Genomic DNA, 25,055 nt, shown 5'->3' with positions numbered 1-25,055 from the left:
CAATCCCACTTTTAGGTCTTTTGCCCAAAGAAATCATGGAAGGGGGAAAGGGACCCACGTGTACAAAAATATTTATAGCTGCTCTTTACGTGGTAGCAAGGAATTGGAAGTTGAGGGGGTGCCCATCAATTGGGGAATGGCTGGACAAGTTGTGGTATATGAATACAATGGAATACTATTGTGCTGTAAGAAATGATGAGCAGGAAGAGTTCAGAGAAACCTGGAGGGTCTTACGTGAGCTGATGATGAGTGAGATGAGCAGAACCAGAAGAACATTGTACACAGTATCATCAACATTGAGTGTTGACCTACTGTGATGGACTATATTCTTCTCACCAATGCAATGGTACAGAAGAGTTCCAGGGAACTCATGATAGAAGAGGATCTCCAAATCCAAGAAAAAAAAAGAAAGAAAGAACTGTGGAGTATAGATGCTGATTGAACCATATTATTTCTTTTGTTTTGGGTGCTGTTGTTTTTTTTTTCTATTTTGAGGTTTTGCATCACTGCTCTGATTCTTTCTCTTGTAACAGGATTAATGCAGAAATAGGATTAATGTTATTATGTGTATATATATGTGTGTGTATATATATATCTATATGTATATGTATAGATATATATAGATATAACCTATATCAGATTACCTGCTGTCTAGGGGAGGGGGGAGGGAGGGGAGGGAGGGAGGGAGAAAAATCTGAAATTGTAAAGCATGTATAAACAAAAGTTGAGAACTATCTTTACATGTAACGGAAAAAATAAAATATCTCAAAAAAAAAAAAAAAAAAAAAAGAACATTGGTAACTTTTTTTTTTGGCAGGGCAATGAGGGTTAAGTGACTTGCCCAGGGTCACACAGCTAGTAAGTGTCAAGTGTCTGAGGCTGGATTTGAACTCAGGTCCTCCTGAATCCAGGGCCGGTACTTTATCCACTGTGCAACCTAGCTGCCCCCATTGGTAACTTTTTATGATAGGGGTGGAAACCAGAATGTAGAGATAAGAAGGGCACAAGAGGATACAGGAAGTAGAGACATCAAGTAAACAGTCTTCTCAAGGAGTTTAGTCAGAAAAAGAAAAACTATAGCATGATAGCTAGCAGAGATGGACAGATCAAATGAGGGCTTTTTGAGGATGGGAGAGACATGGGCATGTTTGCAGGCAAGGAAAAATTGAAATGCTTGTCTCTTCCCCATATTAACCAACGGGTTAATATGGGGAAGAGAGGAAAATGTAGTCAGTAGAGGGGTAATATCCTGGGAAAGAACAGAGGGTTAGATATCAGGGTAAGGATAAAGAACGAGTTTTGGAAATGCAAGGCAGAGGTAAAAGTGGATGTCAACAAAATGTGGTCAGATAAAGGAATTTCAGATGTAGAAGTGGTTCATTTGGGAGTGATAATAAGATCAAGAGTATGACCATCTCTGTGTGTATCTGTGTAGGGTTTCTGGGAATTAAGTGAATTAAAAAACTAGTATGTTAAGGTTTTTCAAGGAGTAAAGTCCCCCAGTATAAGGAAAAGGTTAGAAAGCTGAAAGCTAGAGGGACTGGGGAGGGAATTCCAGGTGTGAACATACTGTGTAGTTTAGGTAGCCAGAAAATGGGCCTGCAGTGTGACTCAATGACTTGCCTTGGGAGGCAATTCATTTGATCCATTTAATCACCTGAGTAGTGACCACTCTACATTCATCACCTCGAAGGTGCACCTTGTTAAGACCTTTATTACTTCATGCCCACTGATAAACACAAAACATCAGTACCTTAAGAACAGCCAAATAAAAGGAAAGACATAATTAAAAGTATGAAAGAGAGAATTAACACAGTGTTCAGGCCCAGGAGAAAGAAATAAAAAGGAATTCAACAAACATTACAGTGCCTATATGCCAGGCACTGCACTAAATAAATGCTTAACAAATATTATCACATTTGATCTTCATAACCACCTTGGGAGGCAAGTTTTAGTATTGTTCCCATTTTATAATTAAGGAAACTGAAAAAGAGGTTAAGTGATTTACCCAAGGACACACAGCTAGTGAGGCCACATTTGAATTCAGGTCTTCCTAACTCCAGGCCCAGCATTCTTTTCACTATATCACCTAGCTGCCTCTAGGTAGAAGCAGTAGATAGTTATCTAATAAAGCCAAATACTAACAAGCATAAGATTAGGAGTGGAAAAAAAAGAATCACTATCATCAGCATAAGTTCCTGTCCATCTTCCAGAGGATAATCTATTATCAGCTTCTCTCAGAATTAATATTTAGTTAGGCACATGTCAATTATGTGATTCTAAAGGGTACTTCTTACATTCCCCTACTCTGGTGGAAACACTGAAGGGCATAGTTAAGTTCCCCCTTTTATTAAAAAATGCATTTATATATTTTGTTTTTATACTACCTAGAGTTCATTCCTTCCTCCCGCCCAGAGAGCCATCCCTTATTTATTTATTTGTTTGTTTGTTTGTTGTTTGTTTGTTTATTTATTTTGCGGGCAATGGGGGTTAAGTGACTTGCCCAGGGTCACACAGCTAGTAAGTGTCTGAGGCCGGATTTGAACTCAGGTACTCCTGAATCCAAGGCCGGTGTTTTATCCAGTGTGCCACCTAGCCACCCCCTTATTTTTTAAAAAATTATGTTTCTTTTAAAAATAAAGCAGAGAAAATTCAGCAAAATTTGCCAGTACATAGAAAAAAATTGACAATATATGCAATATTCAACAATGGTGGAATACCCCCCCCCTTACAAAGGGTTAGGGTTTAGAAGGAGGAAGGTACCTTCTCATATCTCTCCTTTGATACCAAGCTAATTCTTTATAATTTTGAAACATTTACTTTAAATTGTTTTTAGTTTTTGGCTTAGTTCATTTATGTTCCTGGCTTTGCTTACTTTACTTTTTATCAGTGAAGTTCTGTGTTTCTCTTTATTCATCATGTTAGTCATTTCTTACAGCACTGTAATAATATTCCATTACAATCCTGTAGCACAGTTTATTTAGCCATTCCTCCATTGATAGGCATCTACTTTGTTTCTAGTTCTTAGTACCAAAAAAGAATGCTGCTGTATAAATAGTTAGGTGTATGTGGAACCTTTGTTTCTGTCAATGCCCTCTCTGGATTATATTTGCCTAGCAGTGGAATACCTGGATTGAAGGGTATGAACATAATCTTTGCCATTTATTTACTTCCAACTATAGTGCTTTCCAGAATGGTTATACTAATGCACAGCTCCATCAACAATGCACTAATGTGACTATAAGCTCCCCCTTCATACATTTTGTCTTCTAATTATTTAAATTATGATTCACCCTAACCAAAGAGCCAAAGAAGTTTGGGGTTTTTGTTTTCCTGATCCATCCAGCAGGCCCAAATAAGTCCAACCTCCCAATAATACAAATCACCTTCATCATTTATCAGAAGCTTACAAAATTGAAGTTTAATTCAAAAGTATTTTTATTAAACATTTTCTTGGAGCGACCTCACCAAGAGTCAAAGAGAGGCATTATTATCATCTGCATTCACCAAACAGAAACACAGAAGTACAGGAAATTCTGAAGGGTGTTATTTGTGTCTCTGAATTTAACAATTTAGTATTTCATAACATTAATTTCATAATTTTAAAAATATTACTATCACAAGACACTCAAAAAATGTCAAATTTCCATTTGGGCTGGTATACTTTAAAAATAACATAGAGGAGCAGCTAGGTGGCGCAGTGGATAGAACACCGGCCCTGGAGTCAGGAGTACCTGAGTTCAAATCCGGCCTCAGACACTTAACACTTACTAGCTGTGTGACCCTGGGCAAGTCACTTAACCCCTATTGCCTCACCAAAAAAATAACATAGATTAAGATGTAGCGTTGAGGTTTATTCCTCTCTGGGTCTCATCTGTGAAATAAGACCAGATAAGCTTTAAAATACCTTCCAGCTCTAAAAGTCTAAGGTTAATCTACTCAGAAGCAAGATTCTGACTAGAAAAATGACATAATTTTCTTTGATTGCCAATGTTTATTCCCATTTGTAATAAATGGAAATATCACTGGTTTATATTTTCAGAATAAGGAATAGACTGATATCTTGGAACATTCCCCCCCCAAAAAAAAAGCCCTTACCACAGTACAATTGCCTACTTCATGCATTAAAGTCTGATTATCACCCTTCTAGCTAAAAAAAAGAGTTCCCCTTCAGACCACCCACAAATCTACCCTAGCTTCAACATGACTCAACACTCTTCCAGCTATATACTACCTTTTTGAGTATGGATGGATGAATGAGGAGCTTCTCTTAGGTCCTGACTGGAATTAGAAAAGGAAGTGAAGAACCAATCTAGAGATGTTTGGCACATTAGCCCAGTGTCATTGAAAAGCCATTCTCTTGCTACTGTCTCACAGCCTAATGAACTGTACATGTTGTTATAGTTATATGTTGTAATACCCATAGAATTACACTCCCTTTTTTACTACAGCACCTCCTACACCTGCTGAGGGGAGCAGGCACACATTCTTTGCTGCATTTTCACCCTGCTGAACCAGAAGCAGCACCTGTAGTAGCAAGTATATTTCCCTTCCAAGAGTTCCACTGTGTTAGGGTGGGAGGCAGAGCAGCCAGAAGCTTTCTCTAGCCCAAGCATTTTACTATCTAGAATTCTGCCTAGCCCCTCACTGAGCCTACATAAACACCTGATGTGTTCCAAACTTATGGGACTTTTTCTTCCTTTTCCTGACAACAAACTATCATGTTAATTGAATGAACTGATTTCATGCCTATTTCTTTCTAGGAATACAGAGAATACGGCAACTTGCACAAAACACAAGATACTTCAGAAATAGATTGAATGAAATGGGTTTCATTATTTATGGCAATCAAGAGTCACCTGTTATCCCCCTACTCCTTTATTTACCAAGTAAAGTAGCGTAAGTATTAAAGTATCTTTCAAAGTAACATGTAAATGCTGATACAGCAAAATAATGCTAAACCTCTGACTCTAATCATATTATTCAGTTTGGGACTATATGAAATAACATAAATTTATAAGTTACTTTATGTGCAAACTACCAAGAGTGAACAATTATTTCCTAATTATCTCTTCAATAGCAGTTATTTCAAAAGTGGAAGTAGCACTGTCATAGGAGTGCATCCAAAGCTCTAATATCCAACTGCCCACAACCTAACAATCTATGTAACCTTGAGCAGTTCATTTTAAGGCATACATATATTAAGAAGGTATTCTCATGAGCTAACTTATGAAGCAAAGTAGACAAGCATAATTAAAAGCATTGGGGTGAATAGCTACAGATAGAAACAGAAGCAATATTATCATAAATGTATATTATAGACCAACTGGACAAAAAGAAGAAAGAGGAGAAAACTCCAGCAAATCAATCACAAGCCTGATATAGAGGGGTCTGTTCTTAAGAGCTTTTAGAGTTCTATGGCGCTTTTTTTTTTCAGGGCAATGAGGGTTAAGTGACTTGTCCAGGGTCACACAGCTAGTGACAAGTGTGTGAGGCCAGATTTGAACTCAGGTTCTCCTGAATCCAGGGCCAGTGCTTTATCGACTACGCCACCTAGCTGCCCCACTCTATGGCTTTTTAAAGATGTTTTTCTTTACAATGTTTTTGTCTTTGTATAAATTATCCTTCTGACACTGCTCACTTCTTCCTGTAGCAGTTCATGCAGGGCTTCCAAGTTTCCTTTAAAACTGTCTTTGTCATCATCTATTATAACACAATAATATTCCATTATATTCATATTCTGTAATTTGTTTAGCCATAACCAGATCAATGGTACCCCTTAGCATTTAATGTTGGACTACTACAAAAAGAATTACTATAAATGTTTAGTTACATACAGGTCCTCTTGCTCTTCTCTTGTGATCTTTGGGATATATTACAACTGGTAGTCAAGCTGGGTCAAAAGTCACAGTTTAGTGACTTTTTGAGTATGGTTTCAAATTGTTTTCCAGAATGGCTGTACCAATTCACAGCTCCACCAAAAAAACATAATAGTGTACCTCTTTTTCCCACTGGCCCACCAAAATTTATCCATTTCCTCTTGTCATCTTTGCCAATCTGGGAAGTATGAGGTAAAACTTTAGAGCTGCTTTAATTTTGATTTCTCTAATAAGTAGTTATTTGAGCAACTTTTTTAATATGATTATTGATAGCTTGGATTTCTTTTTCTGAAACTGCTTGTTAATATCATTTAATCATTTATCTCTTTAGGAAAGGATCTAATTCTCATAAATTTGCAACAGTAGTTTTTTGTTTATTTTAGATATACCCAGATTTTTATGAGAAAATTTTCCCCTATTTTCCTGTTTCTCTTCTAATTTTAACTGTACACAGAAATTTGTTTATACAAAACTTTTTAAAAAGTTTTATATAATCAAAATTATCTATTTTTTATATCTCTTGATTCATCATGAACTCTTCCCCTATCCATATGTCAGAAAAATAGTATCTTTCTCCTCTAATTTGCTTTGTGATATGATTCTATCTATATGATTTATCAATTTGAAGCGTATTTTATGGTTTGAGATATTGGTCTGTATATAGTATGTGATTTGAGATTATCTAAGCTGTTTTTGACAGACTTTTCTTAGAAATTTTTATCAAATAGTAAGTTCTAATCACAGTAATGAGCTGTCTTGCTTTTTGCTTTTTCAAACACTACTCTGTTCATCTGCTTCTATATATTGTATACCTAAATTGTTCCACAAATCATCCTCACTCTTTTTTAACCATGGCCAAAACCATGGTTTTGGTGATTACTGCTTTGTAATATCATTTGAGATCTTGTACTGCTTCCTTCCCTTTTTAAAAAATTTCCCTAGAAACTGCTTTTGCTCCTCCAGATAAATTTTGTTATTTTTTTCTAGCTTTATAAAATAATCCTTTGGTGTAGTTTGATTGTTATGGCACTGAATAAAATAATTAATTCATGTAATACTATCATTTTTATGATAATGACACCACGTACTCATAAGCAATTAATATTTCATAAATTATTTATTTATATATTTCTATAAAAGGTCTTTTGTATTTTTATTCATATGGCTCCTGGATGTGTCTTGGTCAATAGATTCCCAAATATTATACCCATTCTCTAATTAGTTTCTGAATCACAACGATCTTTAAAGGAGAAAAGGCAAAAAATAAAATTTAATATGAGACTGAAACATAAGGCAAATAGAAATATGAGACAACTTTTGCCTGCCCTTAATGTCACATCATTAGACCAAGATGAATTACATCTACAGTATTAAAAAGAACTGTCAGATGAGATCGTTAAGTCATCGTCAATTATCTTTTTTAAGATCCTGGAGAATAGGAGAGATTGGATTGGAGAAAGGAAGATTGTATTCAAGTACTTTAAAAAGGCAAAGTCATAGAATCTATATGGCTTTACACCAGTTACTTTGATTTTACTTTCTGCAAGAATTATAAAATCTGTTGTTAAAAGGATGGTTAGTGAATATTTTTAAAAGGAATCAGTAGGGACAAAGTCAAGATGATGGAGTACATATAGGTAACATTCCAGATGAACTCCCCCAACATTCACCTCCAAACAACTTTAAAATGACACATCAAATCGAATTCTGGAGCAGTATAGTCAACAAATGTTGGGGTGAGACATTTTTCTACTCCAAGACAACTTTGAAGGTCAAAAGGAGAGATCTGTGACACTGGAAAGAGTGCTGGCCCAGAGCTTAGCAGCCATAACAGCAATGGTGGGCTTTGGAGGCATTAGTAACTTCAGCAGCAGCAGCAGCAATTTCAAGAGCTCTCATCACCCAGAGACAGTAAGGAAATTTGACAACTAGTCAAAAAGAAATTTTAGGTTACTTCTTTGTTGCTACTGGAAAGACAATGCTGTTTGGCAACTCCAATGCCAATTTACACAGTTCCAAGGCAGAGAAAAGCAGTTGTGGTTTCAAGGGAACAGAGGCCCTGGTTCCAGCTCCATGACAGAAAGTAGTACTAGTGCTAGCCCTTACAAGAGCTCTTACCTGGATAATGACCATAGCAAAACCAGAAGACCAATAACCATACCTCTACCAGGATAACACCACCTTGGAAACAAAGGAAATTTAAATTACACACACACACACACACACACACACACACACACACACACACACACACACACACACACACACACACACACACACCCCTCTTCCCTTTTCAGGACTAACAGTGGAAAAAGTCTGAAGATTGGTACAGTGACCGCCACAGAGCCCAAGTCTAACATAAATTTCAAAATCAAGAAATAGTCTGGGGGAAAAAATGAGCAAAACAATAAAAAAGAACTTGACCATAAAAAAGCTACTATGGTAGTATGGAAGTTCAAGAAACAAATGCAAAAGAAAACAACATTTGAAAGCATTAGAAGAAAATGTTAAATATCTCATCAGAGAAACAACTCACCTGGAAAATAGATTGGAGAGAGATATTAAAGAATGATTGGACTAACCGAGAGAGAAAGAGAGAGAGAGAGAGAGAGAGAGAACACCTACAAATCATATTTCAAGAAATTGCAAATGAAAACTGCCCTAATACCTTAAAACCTGAGGGCAAAACAGAAATTGAAAGAATCCACTAATCATTTGAGATATAAATATGAAAACTCCCAGGACTATTATGGTTAAATTACAAAGTTCCCAGGCCAAGGAGAGAATACTATAAGCAGACAGAAAGAAACCATTCAAATACCATAGAGCAAAGTTGTGTGTGTGTGCACATGTGTGCGTGTGCGTGTACGTGTGTGTGTGTGTGTGTGTGTGTGTGTGTGTCAGGCAATTGGGGTTAAGTGACTTGCCCAGAGTCACACAGCTAGTAAGTGTTAAGTGTCTGAGGTCGGATTTGAACTCAGGTCTTCCTGAATCCAGGGCCGGTGCTCTACCCACTGCGCCAACCAGCTGCCCCAGAGCAAAGCTTTTTAAACAGTGGGTTGAGACCTCATATGGGGTCACATAACTGAATGTGGGGGTCACAAAAAATTTGGCAGTAAATGTCTGATTTGTATACATACACACAGAGTCACATAAAAATTTCTCAGATGAAAAGAAGTTAGAGAGTGGAAAAAGTTTAAGAAGTCCTACCATAGAGCCACATTCAGGATCACATAAGACTTAGCAGCTACAATTACAAAGGAGCAGAGGGCTTAGAATATATTTCAGAAGGAAAAACACTATAATTACAACCAAAAAGAACTTATCTAGCAAAAATGAGTATAATATTTTTGGGGGGGGAGGGGAATGGACATTTAATGAAATACAAAACTTCAAGCATTCCTGATGAAGAGACCAGAGCTGAATAGAAAATCTGACACTGAAACATAAGACTCAAGAAAAGTATCAAAAGGTAAACAGGAAAGAGGAATCATAAGGGACTTAATAAGGTGAAACTCTTTATACTTCTATATGCTGAAATGATAAATGTAACTTCTAAGAATTTTAAACTTACTAAAACACTTAGAAAGAGTCTACTTATACAGAAATCATGAGTATGAGTCAGTTCTGTTGGAATGACCTCAATAAAATTGACAGGTGAGAAGGAAGGGATACACTGGGAGAAGGATATGAATTATGTATATATAATATGCACTATATATCTAAATCTATGTATCTATGTGTAGATAGATAGATAGATAGATAGATAGATAGATAGATAGATAGATAGATAGATAGATAGATAGATAGATATGCAGGTATACACACATATAAACACACAGTTGGGTATACAATTCTATCTTGACCAATAGGAACATGGGGGAAAGGACCTAAAAGAAAGTGTGTGGGGGGGCAGCTAGGTGGTGCAGTGCATAGAGCACTGGCCCTGTTGTCAGGAGTACCTGAGTTCAAATCTGGCCTCAGACACTTAACACTTATTAGCTGTGTGACCCTGGGCAAGTCACTTAACCCCAATTGCCTCACTAAAAAAAAAATTTAAATTAAATTAAAAAAAAAGAAAGTGTGTGGGGAGGGTGTTACTGATAAGAGACAGGGCAGATTCAAGGAGGCAGTGGTAAAAAAACAAAACACAATTGTGAGTAGGGAGAAGTAAAAAGCAGAGAGATAAAGAGAGACAGAGAAAAAGAGAGAAAGATAAACAGAAGCAAGCAAGATGGAGAGAAGTACACAGTAATCATCTGTGATGAGAGCAATCACAGTAATCAACTGTAAATGTGAATGGAATGAACTCACCCATAAAAAGGATGCCAATGACAGATGGATTAGAAACCAAAATCTATATGTGTTTATAAGAAATATACTTGAAACAGAAAGACCAATCCAGAGTTAAAAGAATGGGATGGAAAGGAATCTATTATGCTTCAGCTAAAGAAAAAAGGTTGGTAAAGGTAGCAATCATGAACTCAAAGCAAAAGCAAAATTTGAAATAATTAAGAGATAATAAGGAAAGCTACATTTTGATAAAAAGGTACCAAAGACAGCAAAGTAACATCAATAACAAACATATATAACCCAAATAACTGAGCATCCAAATTCTTAAATGAAAAGTTAAATGAGTTAAAGGAAGAAATAGATAGTAAACTATACTAGTGGGAGACTTCAGCTTTCCCCTCTAAGAGCCAGATAAATCTAACTATAAAATTAAAAAGACAGAAGTTGAGATAAAATTTTAGAAAAGTTAGATGTGATAGAAAACTGGAGAAAACTGAATGGGAATAAAAAGGAATAAATTAATTGGAAACTAAATATAATCCTAAAGAATGAGTGGGTCAAAGAACAAAACATAGAAACAATCAATAATTGAACAATATACCAAAATTAAGAGGAATATTTATATTTCTAAATGGACACATCGATAAAGCAAAATAATTAAATAAAAGAATTAGTCAAGCAACTAAAAAATTAGAAAAAGAACAAATTAAAAATCCCTACTTAAACACCAAAATAGAATTCCTAAAAGGCAAAGGAAATAGTAATAAAATCAAAAGTTAAAAAAAATTTAAATAATAAATAAAACTAGGAGGTGGTTTTATTTGGTGGGGCAATAATAAACATTTGGTTAATTTATCTTAAAAGTCAAATTGCCAGTATCAAAAATGAAAATGGTGAATGCTTCACCAATGAGATGACATTAAAGCAATTATTAAGTGCCATTTTGTCCAATTATATGCCAATAAATCGGACAATCTAAGTAAAATGAATGAATATTTACAAAAATATAAATTTTCCAATTAACAGAAGAGAAAGTAGAATAATTTAATAACCCTACCTTAGAAAAAAATTAAAAAAAACATTAGTGAGCTCCCTAAAATTTTCCCCAGGACCAGATAAATTTGTAAGTGAATTCTATCAAACATTCAAAGAACAATTAATTCCACTACTATATAAACTATTTTTTTAAATAAATAAGGAAGGAGTCCTACCAAATTTCTTCTATGACACAAATATAGTTTTGATACCTAAACCAAGAAAACCAAAAACAGAAAGAATACTATAGACCAGTGTCCCTAATGAATATTGATGCAAAAATTTTAAACAAAACACTATCAAGGAGACTAAAGCAATATGTCACAAAGATCATACACTATGACCAGGTGGGATTTATACCAGGAATACAGAATTGGTTCAATATTAAGAGAACTATAAGCATAAATGACCATATCAATAACAAAAACAACAAAAATCATATGATTATATCAACCAATACGGAAAAATGCTTTCGACAAAAATACAGCACCCATTCATTTTTTTTTAAAACAACAAGAAAGCTTAAGAATCAATGGAGTTTTTCTTAAAATAAGTGGTATCTGTCTTAAACCACGAGCAACCATTATCTATAATGAGGATAAACAAGAAGATTTCTCAGTAAGATTTTATTCAAAATTATACTAGAAATGCTAGCTATAGCAATAAGGCAATAAAAGGAAATTAAAGGAATAAAAGTAGGCAAAAAAGGAAACAAATACTCTTTTTAGATGATATAATGTCATATTTAGATAATCAGCTAAAGAAAAGCTGAAAAAATTCACAACATAGCAAAGTACAGGAAACAAAATAAACCCACATAAATTGTCAGCATTTCTATATTTCACAAACAAAACTTAGTAGGAAGATATTCCATTTAAAATAACTGCAGATGATATGAAATATTTGGGAGTCTAACTGTCAAGACAAACCCAGGAATTATGTAAGCACAATTCCAAAACATTTTTTCACAAAAAGAAAGATAGTCATAAACAATTAGAAAGATATTAATTGCTCATGGGGTAGGCTGAGCCAATATGATAAAAATAACAATTTTACCTAAAGTAATTTACTTATTCAGAGCCATGCCAAACTACCAAATAATTATTTTGGAGAGCTAGAAAGAATAATAACAAAATTCCTCAGGAAGAAGAAAAGGTCAAGAATATCAAAAGAAACAATGAAAAAAATATATAAAGGAAGCAGCTTAGTAGTACCAGTATCCAAACTGTATTACAAAGCATAATCACTCTGGGACTGGTTAAGAAATAGAGCAGTGGATCAGTGGAACAGAGTGATGGTTCAGTGGAATAGATTAATCTACCCAAAGATCCAAGATTTTGGGACAAGAAATTATTATTTGACAAAAACTCCTGGGAAAACTTTAAAGCAGTCTGGCAGAGACGAAGTGCAGACTAGCATTCATAGTGTATATCAAGATGATATCAAAATGGACACATTATTTAGACATAAAGGGTAATACCATAAGCAAATTAGGGGAACAGGTAAAAACATATACCTGTCAGATACATGGATAAGGGAAGTTTATGATAACCAAACAAGAGATAGAGAAGATAACTGGAGATGAAAAGAATGATTTTGATTATGTGACATTAAAAAGGTTTTGCACAAACAAAATCAATGCAGACAAAATTAGAAGAAAAACAAAAAACTAGAGGAAATTTTTATAGCAAGTTTCTCGATAAAGGTCTCATTTCTCAAGTATATATGGAACTAAGTCAAATAAAATAGTCATTCCTAAAATGAAAAATGATCCAAGAACAGGAAGTTTTCAGAAGAAGAAATCAAAGCTGTCAATGGTCATATGAAACAATGCTCTAAATCACTAATAATTAGAGAAAATTAAAACAACTGAGGTATCATCTCTCACATATCGGATTACATGACAGAAAAGAAAAAGGACAAATATTGAAGGGGTTGTGGGAACACTAATGCATCATTGATGGAATTGTGAACTAATCCAACCATTCTAAAGAACAATCTGGACTTCTGCCCAAAGAGATATAAAACTGTGTATACCCTTTCATCCAACAATACCACTAGGCAGTTAGGTTGTAGAGTGAATATAGTGCTAGAACTGGAGCCAAGAAAACCTAAGTTCAAATTCAGCCTCAGACACTTGCTAGCTGGGTCATCCTGGGCAAGTCATTTAACCCTGTTTACCTCAGTTTTCTCATCCATAAAATGAGCTGGAGAAGGAAAGAAAACCCCAATTAGGGTCACAAAGAGTCAGAAACAACTGAACAACAACAAAGTCTGTGTCCCAAAGAGATTGTGTTGGTAAAGAATTAGAAATTGAAGGGATGTCCATCAATTGGGGAATGACTGAACAAGTTTTAGTACATGATTGTGACAGAATACTACTATGCTATAAGAAATGACAAGCAGGGGGGCAGCTAGGTGGCGCAGTGGTTAGAGCACTGGCCCTGGAGTCAGGAGTACCTGAGTTCAAATCCAGCCCCAGACACTTGATACTTACTGTGACCCTGGGCAAGTCACTTAAGCCCCATTGCCTCACTAAAAAAAAAAGAAAAGAAAAGAAAAAAAGAAATGACAAGCAGGATGATTTCAGAAAAACCTGAGACTTATGTAAACTGTTACAAAGTGAAGTGAGCAGAACCAGGAAAACCATGTACACATTTACAGCAGTATTGCTGTTGTTGTTTAATCAATTATTCATATCCAACTAGATTTTAGCAAAAGTTTTGTTAGCATCTCATGCCATTTTTTGCAATAGATGGAAAGATATGATCTAGATACTGGATATATTTTAAAATTATATTAATTGTGTAACGATTGGAATAACGCCACCTGCTGGATACTTACTGTAGAAGAGTTCTGCCCATGAAGCGAAGGTCTTTGAGGGCAAGACCAGGAGTCTTTTCTTTGGCATCAGGAAGTGACGCGGACTAGTGGGAGGAGGAAGGAAGAGACTGGCGCTCACTCTTGCTCTCTTTCCTTGGGACTCTGGTGGAGAGCGGAGCTAGAAATGTGCTCTCCCTTTAATAGATAGGAATCTAGGCCTTTCTCTCTCTTTACCAAATTCTTATTCTCCTTAATAAATGCTTAAAAGTCTAACTCTTGCTAAAGCTTATAATTTATTGGCGACCACTCATTAGATATTTTAGACAGTTTAGCTAGAATTTTAGCCCTTAACAATTGTTGTACCTAAATTGCAGTTATTATTTTTTATGTTAGTTGGAAAAAAAATCTCTAGAGGAATACTCCAAGGGACTGTGAGTATAAATCAATCAATATGTATTAATACATACATGCATATATGTATAACCCTGTGATACCACTGTGTATCTATTGTCATCTAGTGCAGTGGGCAGCACCAGAAGTAGCTCCATTCCTTTGGTGAGAACAAATGACATGAAGACTATGGAACTGGCCTTTTGGTATCAGCTTGAGATAATTAGTGAAGTAGTTTATACTGTAGAATTAAAAGCACTTTATTTCATTCGTAATTATTGAGCTCTTAATTCTATGGGTTTCATTCTACTATGTAGTGTAGAAAAAGCCTTTTTTACAGCTTTCTCAGCTAAATTTCACCATGTTCATCTAATTTTCTCACCCCAAATATAAAGATTAATCCTCAGTTCTTCAACAAAGTGGCTGTGAATTTTTTGTTGGCCTTTTAAAATGCTGTCTTCATTGTTTTGCTTGATAAATCTCCATTTGAAATTTGTAGGACGAAACACTAAAATTCTAAAAAAGAAGAATGAATTTATGGTGTTCCTCTTCCATATGGTTCAAGCCTTCTTTGTGAATTATGACTTGAAGGTTTCTGTAGAGCTGTCAGGCTCCAAGCCTAAAAAAACAGACTTAGCAACTTTTTAATGCTAACAACAGGTCTGAAGCATTTTTCTCTTGTCTGGGTGGATTCATTCAGGTATTAAAGGTTGCCAAATGGGATTTACTGGGCCTAACAAGAAAAGATTCACTTTTCAAGTTTATGCTCTATTGTCTGATGTCTGTCATTTGTACATAAATATGTAGGAGTTTGTACAAACTTTGAGGCTTTGCATTCCAAAATCTCTGCTGCTGCTAAAAAAGAGAAATCTTGATAATTTGACACACATGGATATATCAAAAAATCATAACAAGCTCTATTAGAAAGGATATTTGTCTTAGGAACATGAAATGTCTTGGAATTTGGGTTTTGTGTTCTTATAAACAAGTCATTTCACCTAATCTCAGTTTCCTCAACTATAAAATGGAAATAATAATATTTGTACTTCCTACATCACCACACTAGTGTTTTATAAACTTTAAAAAGTACTATATAAATGAGTGCTGCTTTAAAAAGGATTTGTCTAGCCTCTACAACCACTATAAATATAACCTCCACCCCCCTTTTTGATGTTTTACACATATGTATGAATAACTTCAACTTATTTCTTCTTGTTAGTTTGTTTGTCCTTGATGTGTCTGTGCTGATTTACCTTTCTAAGTGTAGTACCTACTCTCGGGGACATTCCACTAATTAGGCACTCTTAAAGTCTTCAAAGGGAGACTGACTATTTCCCACAGGACTCTAGGGGTTTTAGTACTGTTGTTCTTAAACTCCCATCATTGCACTTCTCATTGTTAAATTTAAGCTAGTGGACTCAATTAGTTTTTACAAAATACATTTATTAAGCAAGTACAGTAAGAATAGTTGGTACAAAACCATTTCCCCAAAACCTAAGGTATATTCTCCCACAAATATAGGCAACATCCAAGAGGAGAACAGAATCAAACTTTAAGTACAAGAGTAGTGAGGCATGTGTTTAGAGAAAATATCTGGCAATTCCTTTTTTACCTTCATGGAATGCTTCTGCAATCCCTCTTAGGTTTAACTCTGCTGAGCTGTGAGCATCAGTGATTTTCTAGGATCTATAGCCAACACTTCTTAGTCATGAAGGGTCACAGTATTTAAGGCTGCCAGTGTTCTCAAAATGTCATTCACCATCCATCTGCAGATATTTCTACTGTTGTGGGCCACTGATTCTGCTCCCAGTTACCAGTGGAACCTATGAAAATGCCTCTCCAAACTCACCAGGCCACTGCCTGGCGCCAGCCATCTCCAGTAAGGAAGGGTATCTAGGCCAGACACAGACTTAAAAGGCAGAGTATGTTTTCAAGACTACCAGTAACCAGGCAGGAGACTGAGCAACTGCTCTTCCTTCTGAAGATAACTCAATGCAGCTCTCTCTTCAAAGCCAAGAAGGAAAGAGTAATTAGTTCTAGCTCAGTAACCTGAATCATGAAGTTTTCCAGCTTTGTACCTAATTAAGATTGTTATCATCACAAAGTACAAGGGAGCAGCTAGATGGTGGGGGAAGCCAGGTGGTGCAGTGGATAGAGCACCAGCCCTGGATTCAGGAGGACCTGAGTTCAAATTCGGCCTTAGACACTTGACACTTAACTAGCTGTGTGACCCTGGGCAAGTCACTTAACCCTCATTGTCCCACCAAAGAAACAACAACAACAAAACCAAACCCAAAACAACAACAAAAAAGTACAACACCCCCCCACACACACACATGATGTCTAACTGAAACCAATAGGGGATTATCTAAGCATACTTCAAGAACTTTCTCTAGTATCAGTCTACCCATGCCATATTAACAAATATGTGTATATGTTTTATTTATATATATATATATATATGTATATATGTATATGTGCACACATAAACATATAATTTCTTTGCTGGTTCTGCTCTTAGAAAAGGAAATAAAATACATGGAGCCTGGAAATGAAATTGAATCAAGAGATGGTAGTGGATCTTAAGCTGCATAGTTTTCATGCTTCAGCCTACTGCAGCATTTGCTGACTACTAAAGATATAGAGAAGAAACTACAACAGATTTATAAGTGGTTTTACTGCTTAGGCAGCTAGGTGGTAGAGACAATTGAGTACTCGGCTTACAATCAGGATGACTTCTCTTAAAATTTAATCTTACACACTATGAGCTCTGTGACCCTGGCAAGTCACTTGACCTCTGTCAGCTTCAGTTTCCTTGTTTGTAAAGTGGGGATAATAACTACACATACCTCCCAGGATCATTGTTAGGATAAAATGAGATATTTGTAAAGTACTTAGCTCAATGCCTGGCACACCATAGCTATCATAAATTAGATAAGCACTTTGAATTAGTTATTATTTCTAGTTATTAGTAATTTTTATAATTCAATGGATCCATTAACTCATTAGTGTCTGTTGCTTATTTCTGTACACGTCACAATCTAGCCACACCTTCTCACCCTTCTGTAACTTTGGTCCATATCTTCAATAGATACCCTGTTAAAAAACAAACAAACAAACAAACAAAAAAAACCTCTCTACTGGAGGTTTTCCTCTAGCTGTTCTGTCACACAACATTCAAGACTGTTATTTTTCACTATTGCTAAAAGATTGGGGTTTTTTGCCTTTCTTTTTCTTTCCAGTGCTCTGCAAAGTACCTATAATGCAGTAAGCACTAAATGAATGATCATTGAATTAGTAACAAAGCTACATTACAAATCATCCCTCCTACCTAAAATGCACTGCCCCCTCAACCCTGCCTATTAGAAACCCTAGCTTCCTTCAAGAAACAGCTCAGGTGTTACCCCAATTGTTAATGTTCTCTCTATCCTTAATTATATTGTATTAGGGTTAGGATTAGGGTTAGGTGACCCAAAAAAAGCAATGGAAAGAGTGAGTATAAACAAGTCTGCAGCATATTACTTATAATGACCTGGCACACAAAATGCTTTAATAGATAACCAGGTGATATATGACCAGAGAGATGGACCAGCTATAACAAGTACTTATTTATGTTTTAAGGGGAAAAAACACTAAAAATCATAGGTATGGAAAAGATTTTCTTTAATGTACTCAAGAGCATAAAACTCAACCAAAAAAGACAATATAATCTGAGATGAGGAAATATTGGAAGTTTTTCTCTCAAGTCCACGGAAAAAGCAAAAGTGCTACTACTCCAATATTACTACTCGACATCATTAAGTATAGCACCAAAGCAAGGGAACAAAATCAGAGGTGTAAACAGAGAAAGAGAAACCAAAAGTGGCTTGTTGAATGACTTAGAAAACCCTAGAAAATTGGCACTGAAAAAAAATTAATTTAAATTAATAGCTCCAAGAAAGTATCAGAATAGAACATAAATACATAAAAACCATTTACATTTCTATACACTAGTCCCTCAAAATGAAAAAAAAAACTGGAAATACTAAAATGTTCATTTGAAATAATTACAAGGGGCAGCTAGGTGGTACAGTGGATAGAGCACAGGCCCTGGATTCAGTCCATATAAGTCTTTCCAAGCCCTTCTGAAATCATCGTGTTTGTCATATCTTTTAGCAAAATAATATTTGGTTATAATCATATACCACAGATTATTTAGCCATTCTCCAATTAATGGGCATCCCATTGATTTCCATTTCTTAGCAACCACAAAAAGAGCTGCTATAAATATTTTTGTACAAAGAGGTCTTTTTCTCTTTTGGGGGATGTCTTTTGGATAGAAACCTAGCAGTGGTATTGCAAGATCAAAGGGTCTCCATCTTATAGCCCTTTGGGCATAGTTCCAAATTACCCTCCAGAATGGTTTGATCAATTCACAATTCCACCAACAGTAGATCAGTGTCCTAGTTTTTCCACATCCCTGCCAACATCCAACATGTTCATTTTTTCTTATATTTGCCACTCTGATAGGTGTGAGGTATTACCTCAGAGATGTTTTAATTTACATTTCTCTGATCAATACTGATTTAGAGCATTTTTTCATGACTAAGGATAGTTGATTTCTTTGTCTAAAAACTGCATGTTCATATCCTTTGACCATTTATCAACTGGGGAATGACTTGTATTTTTATAAATTTGTCTCAGTTCTCTATATTTTTGAGAAATGAGGCTTTTAGCAGAGATACTTATTGCGAAAATTCTTTTCTGGTTTTGTTTTCCTTATAATTTTGGTTGTACTGATTTTGTTTGTGCAAAGGCTATTTAATTTTACATAATCAAAATTATCTATTTTACATTTTGTAATTCTCTTTATTCCTTTGGTCCTACATTCTTCTCCTGTCTATAAATCTGACAGATAAACTATTCTATGTTCTCTTAATTTTCTTATGGTATCACTCTTTACATACAAATCATATACCCATTTTGACCTTACTTTAGTATATGGTGTGAGATGTTGGTTTATACTTAGTTTCTGCCATACTGTTTTTCAGTTTTCCCTGCAATTTTTGTCAAATAATGAGTTTTTGTTCCAAAAGCTTGGGTCTTTGGGCTTATCATATAGTAGATTACTATAGTCATTTATTATAGTGTAATTCATACCTATTCTATTCCACTGATCCACCACTCTATTTCTTAGCCAGTGCTAGATTGTTTTGATAATTACCACTTTATAAAACAGTTTGAGATTTGGTATAGCTAGACCATCTTCTTTCACATCTTTTTTCATTGATTCCCTTGATATCCTTGAGCTTTTGCTCTTCCAGATTAATTTAGTTATTATTTTTTTGAGATCTGTAAAAGCTTGGCAAATTTTAAAGCACTATATCTGCACACACTTTTCAAAGCACCTTTAACAGATATTAAAATCTTTTCTTCAATGTCAGGAGATTTCAGTGCCATTTACAAAGGGCTAATCAACTTTCATCGCACCTATGATAAAACTATATTTAGCTTGGTCTCAATATTAATTTACTCATCCATTTCAAGCTATATTTGAAAGGTTACAAAATTATTGTCTTCACTAATTGATATGGTGAAACCCCTCACTCAAGATGTGGAGGTAATACTGGGTTGTAGAAGACTATTCTAACATAGCACAAACTCTAAAACATCCTAACACATTAGACAGCTATACAGCTTTGACCACATTGCTCTGTTATCCAAGTATCAGCCTATCTATATTTGAAGATATCAATCACCAGGCTTGCCAAAGGTCAATTAATTTTTCCCAGAAACTACCAAAGATCATCTACTAACTTTTAAAGAGGGCCACAATATATATTGGTGGAAGAAAAGCCTACACTTATGAAAAAGATAGATGATGTCTCAAAAAATATTTTAGGGGCAGCTAGGTGGTTCAGTGAATAAAGCACCAGCCCTGGATTCAGGAGGAACTGAGTTCAAAACCAGCCTCAGACACTTGACACTTACTAGCTGTGTGACCCTAGGCAAGTTACTTAATCCTCATTGCCCCACCCCAAAAATATATATTTTAAAGAAATCGTAAACATAAATTTCCTCCACTATTTTTAAGCTCTGACCACAAATAACTGTAATTTCTCTCATTTCTTCTCTTTTTAGGATAATGTTGGATTATTTCTAATTCTCTCTTTTTGTTTTGCTCCTCCTGTCTCATCCCCTGCACAGTGCATTTTCAAGAATCCTATTACAAAGAAAAATTGGTGTAGTAGTAGTGGGCTTTCCAGCCACTCCAATAATAGAAGCACGGGCTCGGTTTTGTATGTCATCTTCACATACTCGGGAAATGCTTGACACGGTAAGTTCTCAGGAATTGTTTTACTGGATTCTTTGTGGTCTTTTAGCCCCAGAAGTTCTGTCATTTTTGTTTTCAAAGATATTCAGTTGTTTAACATCTGGAGATTTCTAGGTCTCTGCTGGATGACTTGAAAAACTACAAATTAAAATAGTCTACAAAAACTAAGCCTATGACAACATGATGTCCAATCATTTGATAAATTCAGTAAATTTTGGGAGAGGGGAGGAAAGGATCAGCCAATTCAATGAAAAACTTGGTCAATTAAATTAAGCCAGTATTTTGGCACCATATAAAACTGGATGCTTTACATACTTCCACTGCTGAATTAAGGATCCATCAGAGGAACTGGAACTGTTTAACCCAGAAGTGAGAAGACCTTGGGGGGCTGGGCAGGACAATGATGACAATCTTTAAGTATGTCAAAAACAGATTAGTGTCAAAGAACAATACTGGAGGCAATGGGATGAAATTCAAGGGCAGATTTATGTTCAATGTAAGGAAAACCTCCCCAAAACTATCCAAAAGTATAAGGAGATAAGTTAAGAGCTCCTCATCCTACACCACCACCCCAGTGAAAACCAGATTCTTGGTCAGGTACAAGTTGCTAGAGGCAGTCTTTAAGGTGGTACCCACCTTCAAATTCTGAGGTTTGTTATTTCATAATTTTAATAAATAACATTGGCCTAATAGGGTACAACTAGGTGTGCTGTATAACTGTTAAATATAAAACAAACCTATCATAATAATAGATCCACTAGACCCAAGAGACCAAGTAATCCACTTGGACAGATCCAACAAAGCAATCAAGTCTTAAGTGATGTGAAAATAATTACAAATTAGGCTTTCTTTCACTGACTTTTTGTTTCAGCCTTTCCTATGTGATTCAGAGGAATATGGTACCTCACCCAATTTGAAGAAATAAAACTGGAATTTATGCCTTATATCCTGTGCATAGGTCCTCTGTCCTGGGCTCTCTTCTCTCTACTCTTTCAGTAATCTCATCAGCTCCCTATAGGTTCAATTATCCTTTCTATGCATGCCAAAATCTATAAATGCAGCCCTTATTTCTCTGAAGTTCCAGGGCCATATCACCAAATTGCCTGCCCCATTTCTATCTTCAACATGTCCCAAACGGGACTCATTATAGTTCCCCTTCCAGTTACCCATCTTAACAACCTCAAAAGCAGCCTAACCTCTTTTATCAGTTACCAAGACTCATAGAATCTACCTCCATGACAAATCTTGCATCAACCCCTTTTATTTCCACTCACATACTCCCTCTCAATAAGGTCCTCATCACCTCTTACTCGGATTAATATAATAGCGCCTTAATTTGTCTGCTTCTCATCTGCCCCTTCTCCAATCCATCCTCCACACTGTTACCAAACTGATATTCCTAAAGCAAGAGTCTGATCATTTAAATCTCCCACTTAAAAAGATTAAGTTTCTCCTTAACACCTCTAGGATAATGGCATTTAAATACCTTCAAAATATAGATCTAACCTATCTTTCCAGACTGATATCACATTATTCTCCTTCATTCCCTCTGTGCCTAACTTGCTATTCTCCAGTACATAAAATTCTGTGTCTCAAGTCATGAAATCACTTCTACCTCTTTAAATCCCTTGCACTTCTTTAAGTCTCATTTCAAATATCCCCTCCTACAGTAGGTCTTTTTAATGACCACAACTTCTAGTGCTCCCCAATATACTCACATAAATACAAAAAAAGAAATTATATCATATTTAGTTTGTACCACTTAGTACTTAACTATGTAAATGTATATTTGTGTCTTTATGTTCCCAATGCCTAGTATAGTGCCTTATACATAGAAGCAACTTAATAAATTCTTGTTGAATTGAATTATATTGGAATTTAAGTTCTATGTAATTTTCTGACCAACACACACACACACACCTCAAAACTGCAATGCCACTTCTGATTAAAGTCTTCATTTTATTTATTAGAAGATACAGTGCCTGTCACATGAAGTTTCTTTAAAAATGCTTGTTGACTGACTGGCTGTCACATCTTGTGATTATCACATAGATAGCTCTGATTACTTTAAAAAAGAAACAAGGATACCTGAGGCATCATCTACTCTATCCCTTTGCCTTCAGTTAAGACCACATGTTAAACTGTCATTTGTAAAGGTCTCCAAGAAAGAGATTCTATGAATAGAATCCACATAGCCATGGTCCCCTGATCTATTCTAACATTTGACAACTCTTATTATTCACAATTCTATATTTAGCCTATTCTAAATCCTTCTTGAAATAGCTTAGACCCATTTTTGCTTACATACTTTTCTCACAAAACCCCTGAGAATAGGTAGTAGTGTGACTATTTCTATGACCACTTTCCAGATTCATTTAAATTCAACAAGCATTTAAGCATCTACTACATATAAAGCAACTGTACTAAACTCTGGAGATACTCCCCCCAAAAAACACACACACACACACACACACATACACACAAACACATAGTCTCTAACCTCAAGAAGCTTACCCTTTAATGGGAAAATGTAACATGTAAAGAGAAAGAAAACACAAGATAATTTGAGGAGGGAAAGCACTAACAACAAATGAAACTTAGTTTCATCTCTATAGTCATATCCCACTTTCAACCTTTACCTCATTAGATAACAGTAGTAACTAGGTTAGGTATTATTTGATAGGTGAGGAAACTAGGTCTCAGAGAAAAGAGATTTTTCAGATGAAGGTACTTTTAAATACATAAAACACCAGATAAATGCTATGTAAATTTGTCTCTAATAATAAAAATAATTTATCAGAATAGAAGTTCCCACTTCTACTGTCTTTGCTGAACTACAGAGTCCTAAAGATAAGGCCAAGAGACAACCTAATCCATTGACAGCCAATTAAGAAGGTTGTAGCTTGAAAATTAACTGTCATGTGGAAGAACCTTAACATTTCCAAAAATCACTTAATATTTGTAATCATAAACTTCTTCATCATTAAAGCAAGATAGATACCTTACTTATTTGTGTAGAGAATGAGACAGATGCTATATGACTGGAGGGCAAATATTGTCCAATTTAAAGAGAGACAGAGACAGAGAGAGAAAGAGAGAGAAGAAAATGGAATATGAATGTAAACTAGAGCAAGTGAGTTTGTCTTCAATTCCATTATTCCTTCCCACTGCAACATACCACTCAGATTCAAAAGAATGACAAATCAATTAATCACTTCTAGTTGGTGGGTGAAGGGAAGGGAAGAGAGGAAAGAGGGTCAAAGAAAGAATTCATGAAGGAAGACATATGAGATGTTTTGAAGGATAAGTAGAATACTGAGAATGTGAAGAGATCAAATCAACAACTTAAAAGTTAATAAGGGTTAAGGTTCAGAAAAATAATTACAAAATCTTAACTTTCTTTTTGTTTAAATCAGATTACCATAAAAACAATACTGTAGGTATATCTAATGTGATATTTACTATTTACATGGGCTTCTCTGGAGAGAACGGCCTCAAGCAATCTGATAATGACTAATAGAATGTATTCTGATATTCTCTTTGCAGGTCTTAAAAGAAATTGATGAAATAGGTAATATTCTGAGACTGAAATACTCGCGGCACAAAAAATCAGCTCGCCCTGAACTATTGGATGAAACAAACTTTGAACCTGAAGATTAAATTTCCAAGCTTGAAGAGAACATAGAGACTTTGCCAAAAAGACCTCCCTCCTTGCCTCAAAAGAAACATAAATAAATGTATTTCTTTTCTTTCTTAGAACAATTTTTGTTTCTTGAGTAGCCAACTCAATTGAGGAAAGCACTGCTGTTGAAGTTTCACTGTCTCCAACTTGTGCCTATAGAGGTTGAAATACGGTTCCAGATTTAAGTTTCTCCTCTCCTAAGGCTTCCCAAAGAAAAACACACTAACTTAGTGTATTTTTGATGGCAAAGAGCCTAGGTCTCATTTGCTACTGTGCAGATTCATTGGTTCAGTGCCTTTCAGGGCAATGGGGAAAAGAGGTTTGAAATTTTAATTTAGCGGGTTTTATTGTGTTTTAGTTAAAGTTTATTTCATCTGCAGACTTGTGGGATGTTTTCATTTGTACGAACTCTAAAAGCACCCATCATCATTTGGGAATGTTTCAGAAAGGAAAAGATATGAAATTTTATTCTCCATATTTTGAATTTCTCAAAGGATATGTGCTGAGAGAAAAATAATGCTTTGAGGGAGGAAGTAGAGCTGGTCAATAAGTACTAGGGAAAGTCTTTGAAGAAAAATATTATTTTCCTCATATTGATCCTACATGGTTTATTCCAATTTTCTGAGTTTTCCTTTTGAGG

At 35.4% G+C, this 25,055-nt stretch overlaps 1 protein-coding gene across 1 annotated transcript in view; it reads left to right on the top strand.

The window, feature by feature from the left end:
• Positions 1-24,465, top strand: part of SPTLC3 (serine palmitoyltransferase long chain base subunit 3) — a 218,069-nt gene extending 193,604 nt beyond the window's left edge. Inside the window, exons 10-12 of the mRNA XM_043985477.1 lie at positions 4,764-4,899; positions 20,607-20,736; positions 24,280-24,465. Coding sequence (XP_043841412.1) covers positions 4,764-4,899; positions 20,607-20,736; positions 24,280-24,393 — 380 coding nt within the window. The 3' untranslated portion in view covers positions 24,394-24,465. The remainder of the gene's footprint in view (positions 1-4,763; positions 4,900-20,606; positions 20,737-24,279) is intronic.
• Positions 24,466-25,055: the final 590 nt, after the last annotated feature.

The sequence above is a fragment of the Dromiciops gliroides genome, chromosome 2 (genome assembly GCF_019393635.1).
Source record: "Dromiciops gliroides isolate mDroGli1 chromosome 2, mDroGli1.pri, whole genome shotgun sequence".
NCBI classification, from domain to species: Eukaryota; Metazoa; Chordata; class Mammalia; order Microbiotheria; family Microbiotheriidae; genus Dromiciops; species Dromiciops gliroides.
The sequence above is the reverse complement of the archived record's forward strand: the minus strand, read 5'-3'. Positions and strand labels throughout refer to the sequence as shown.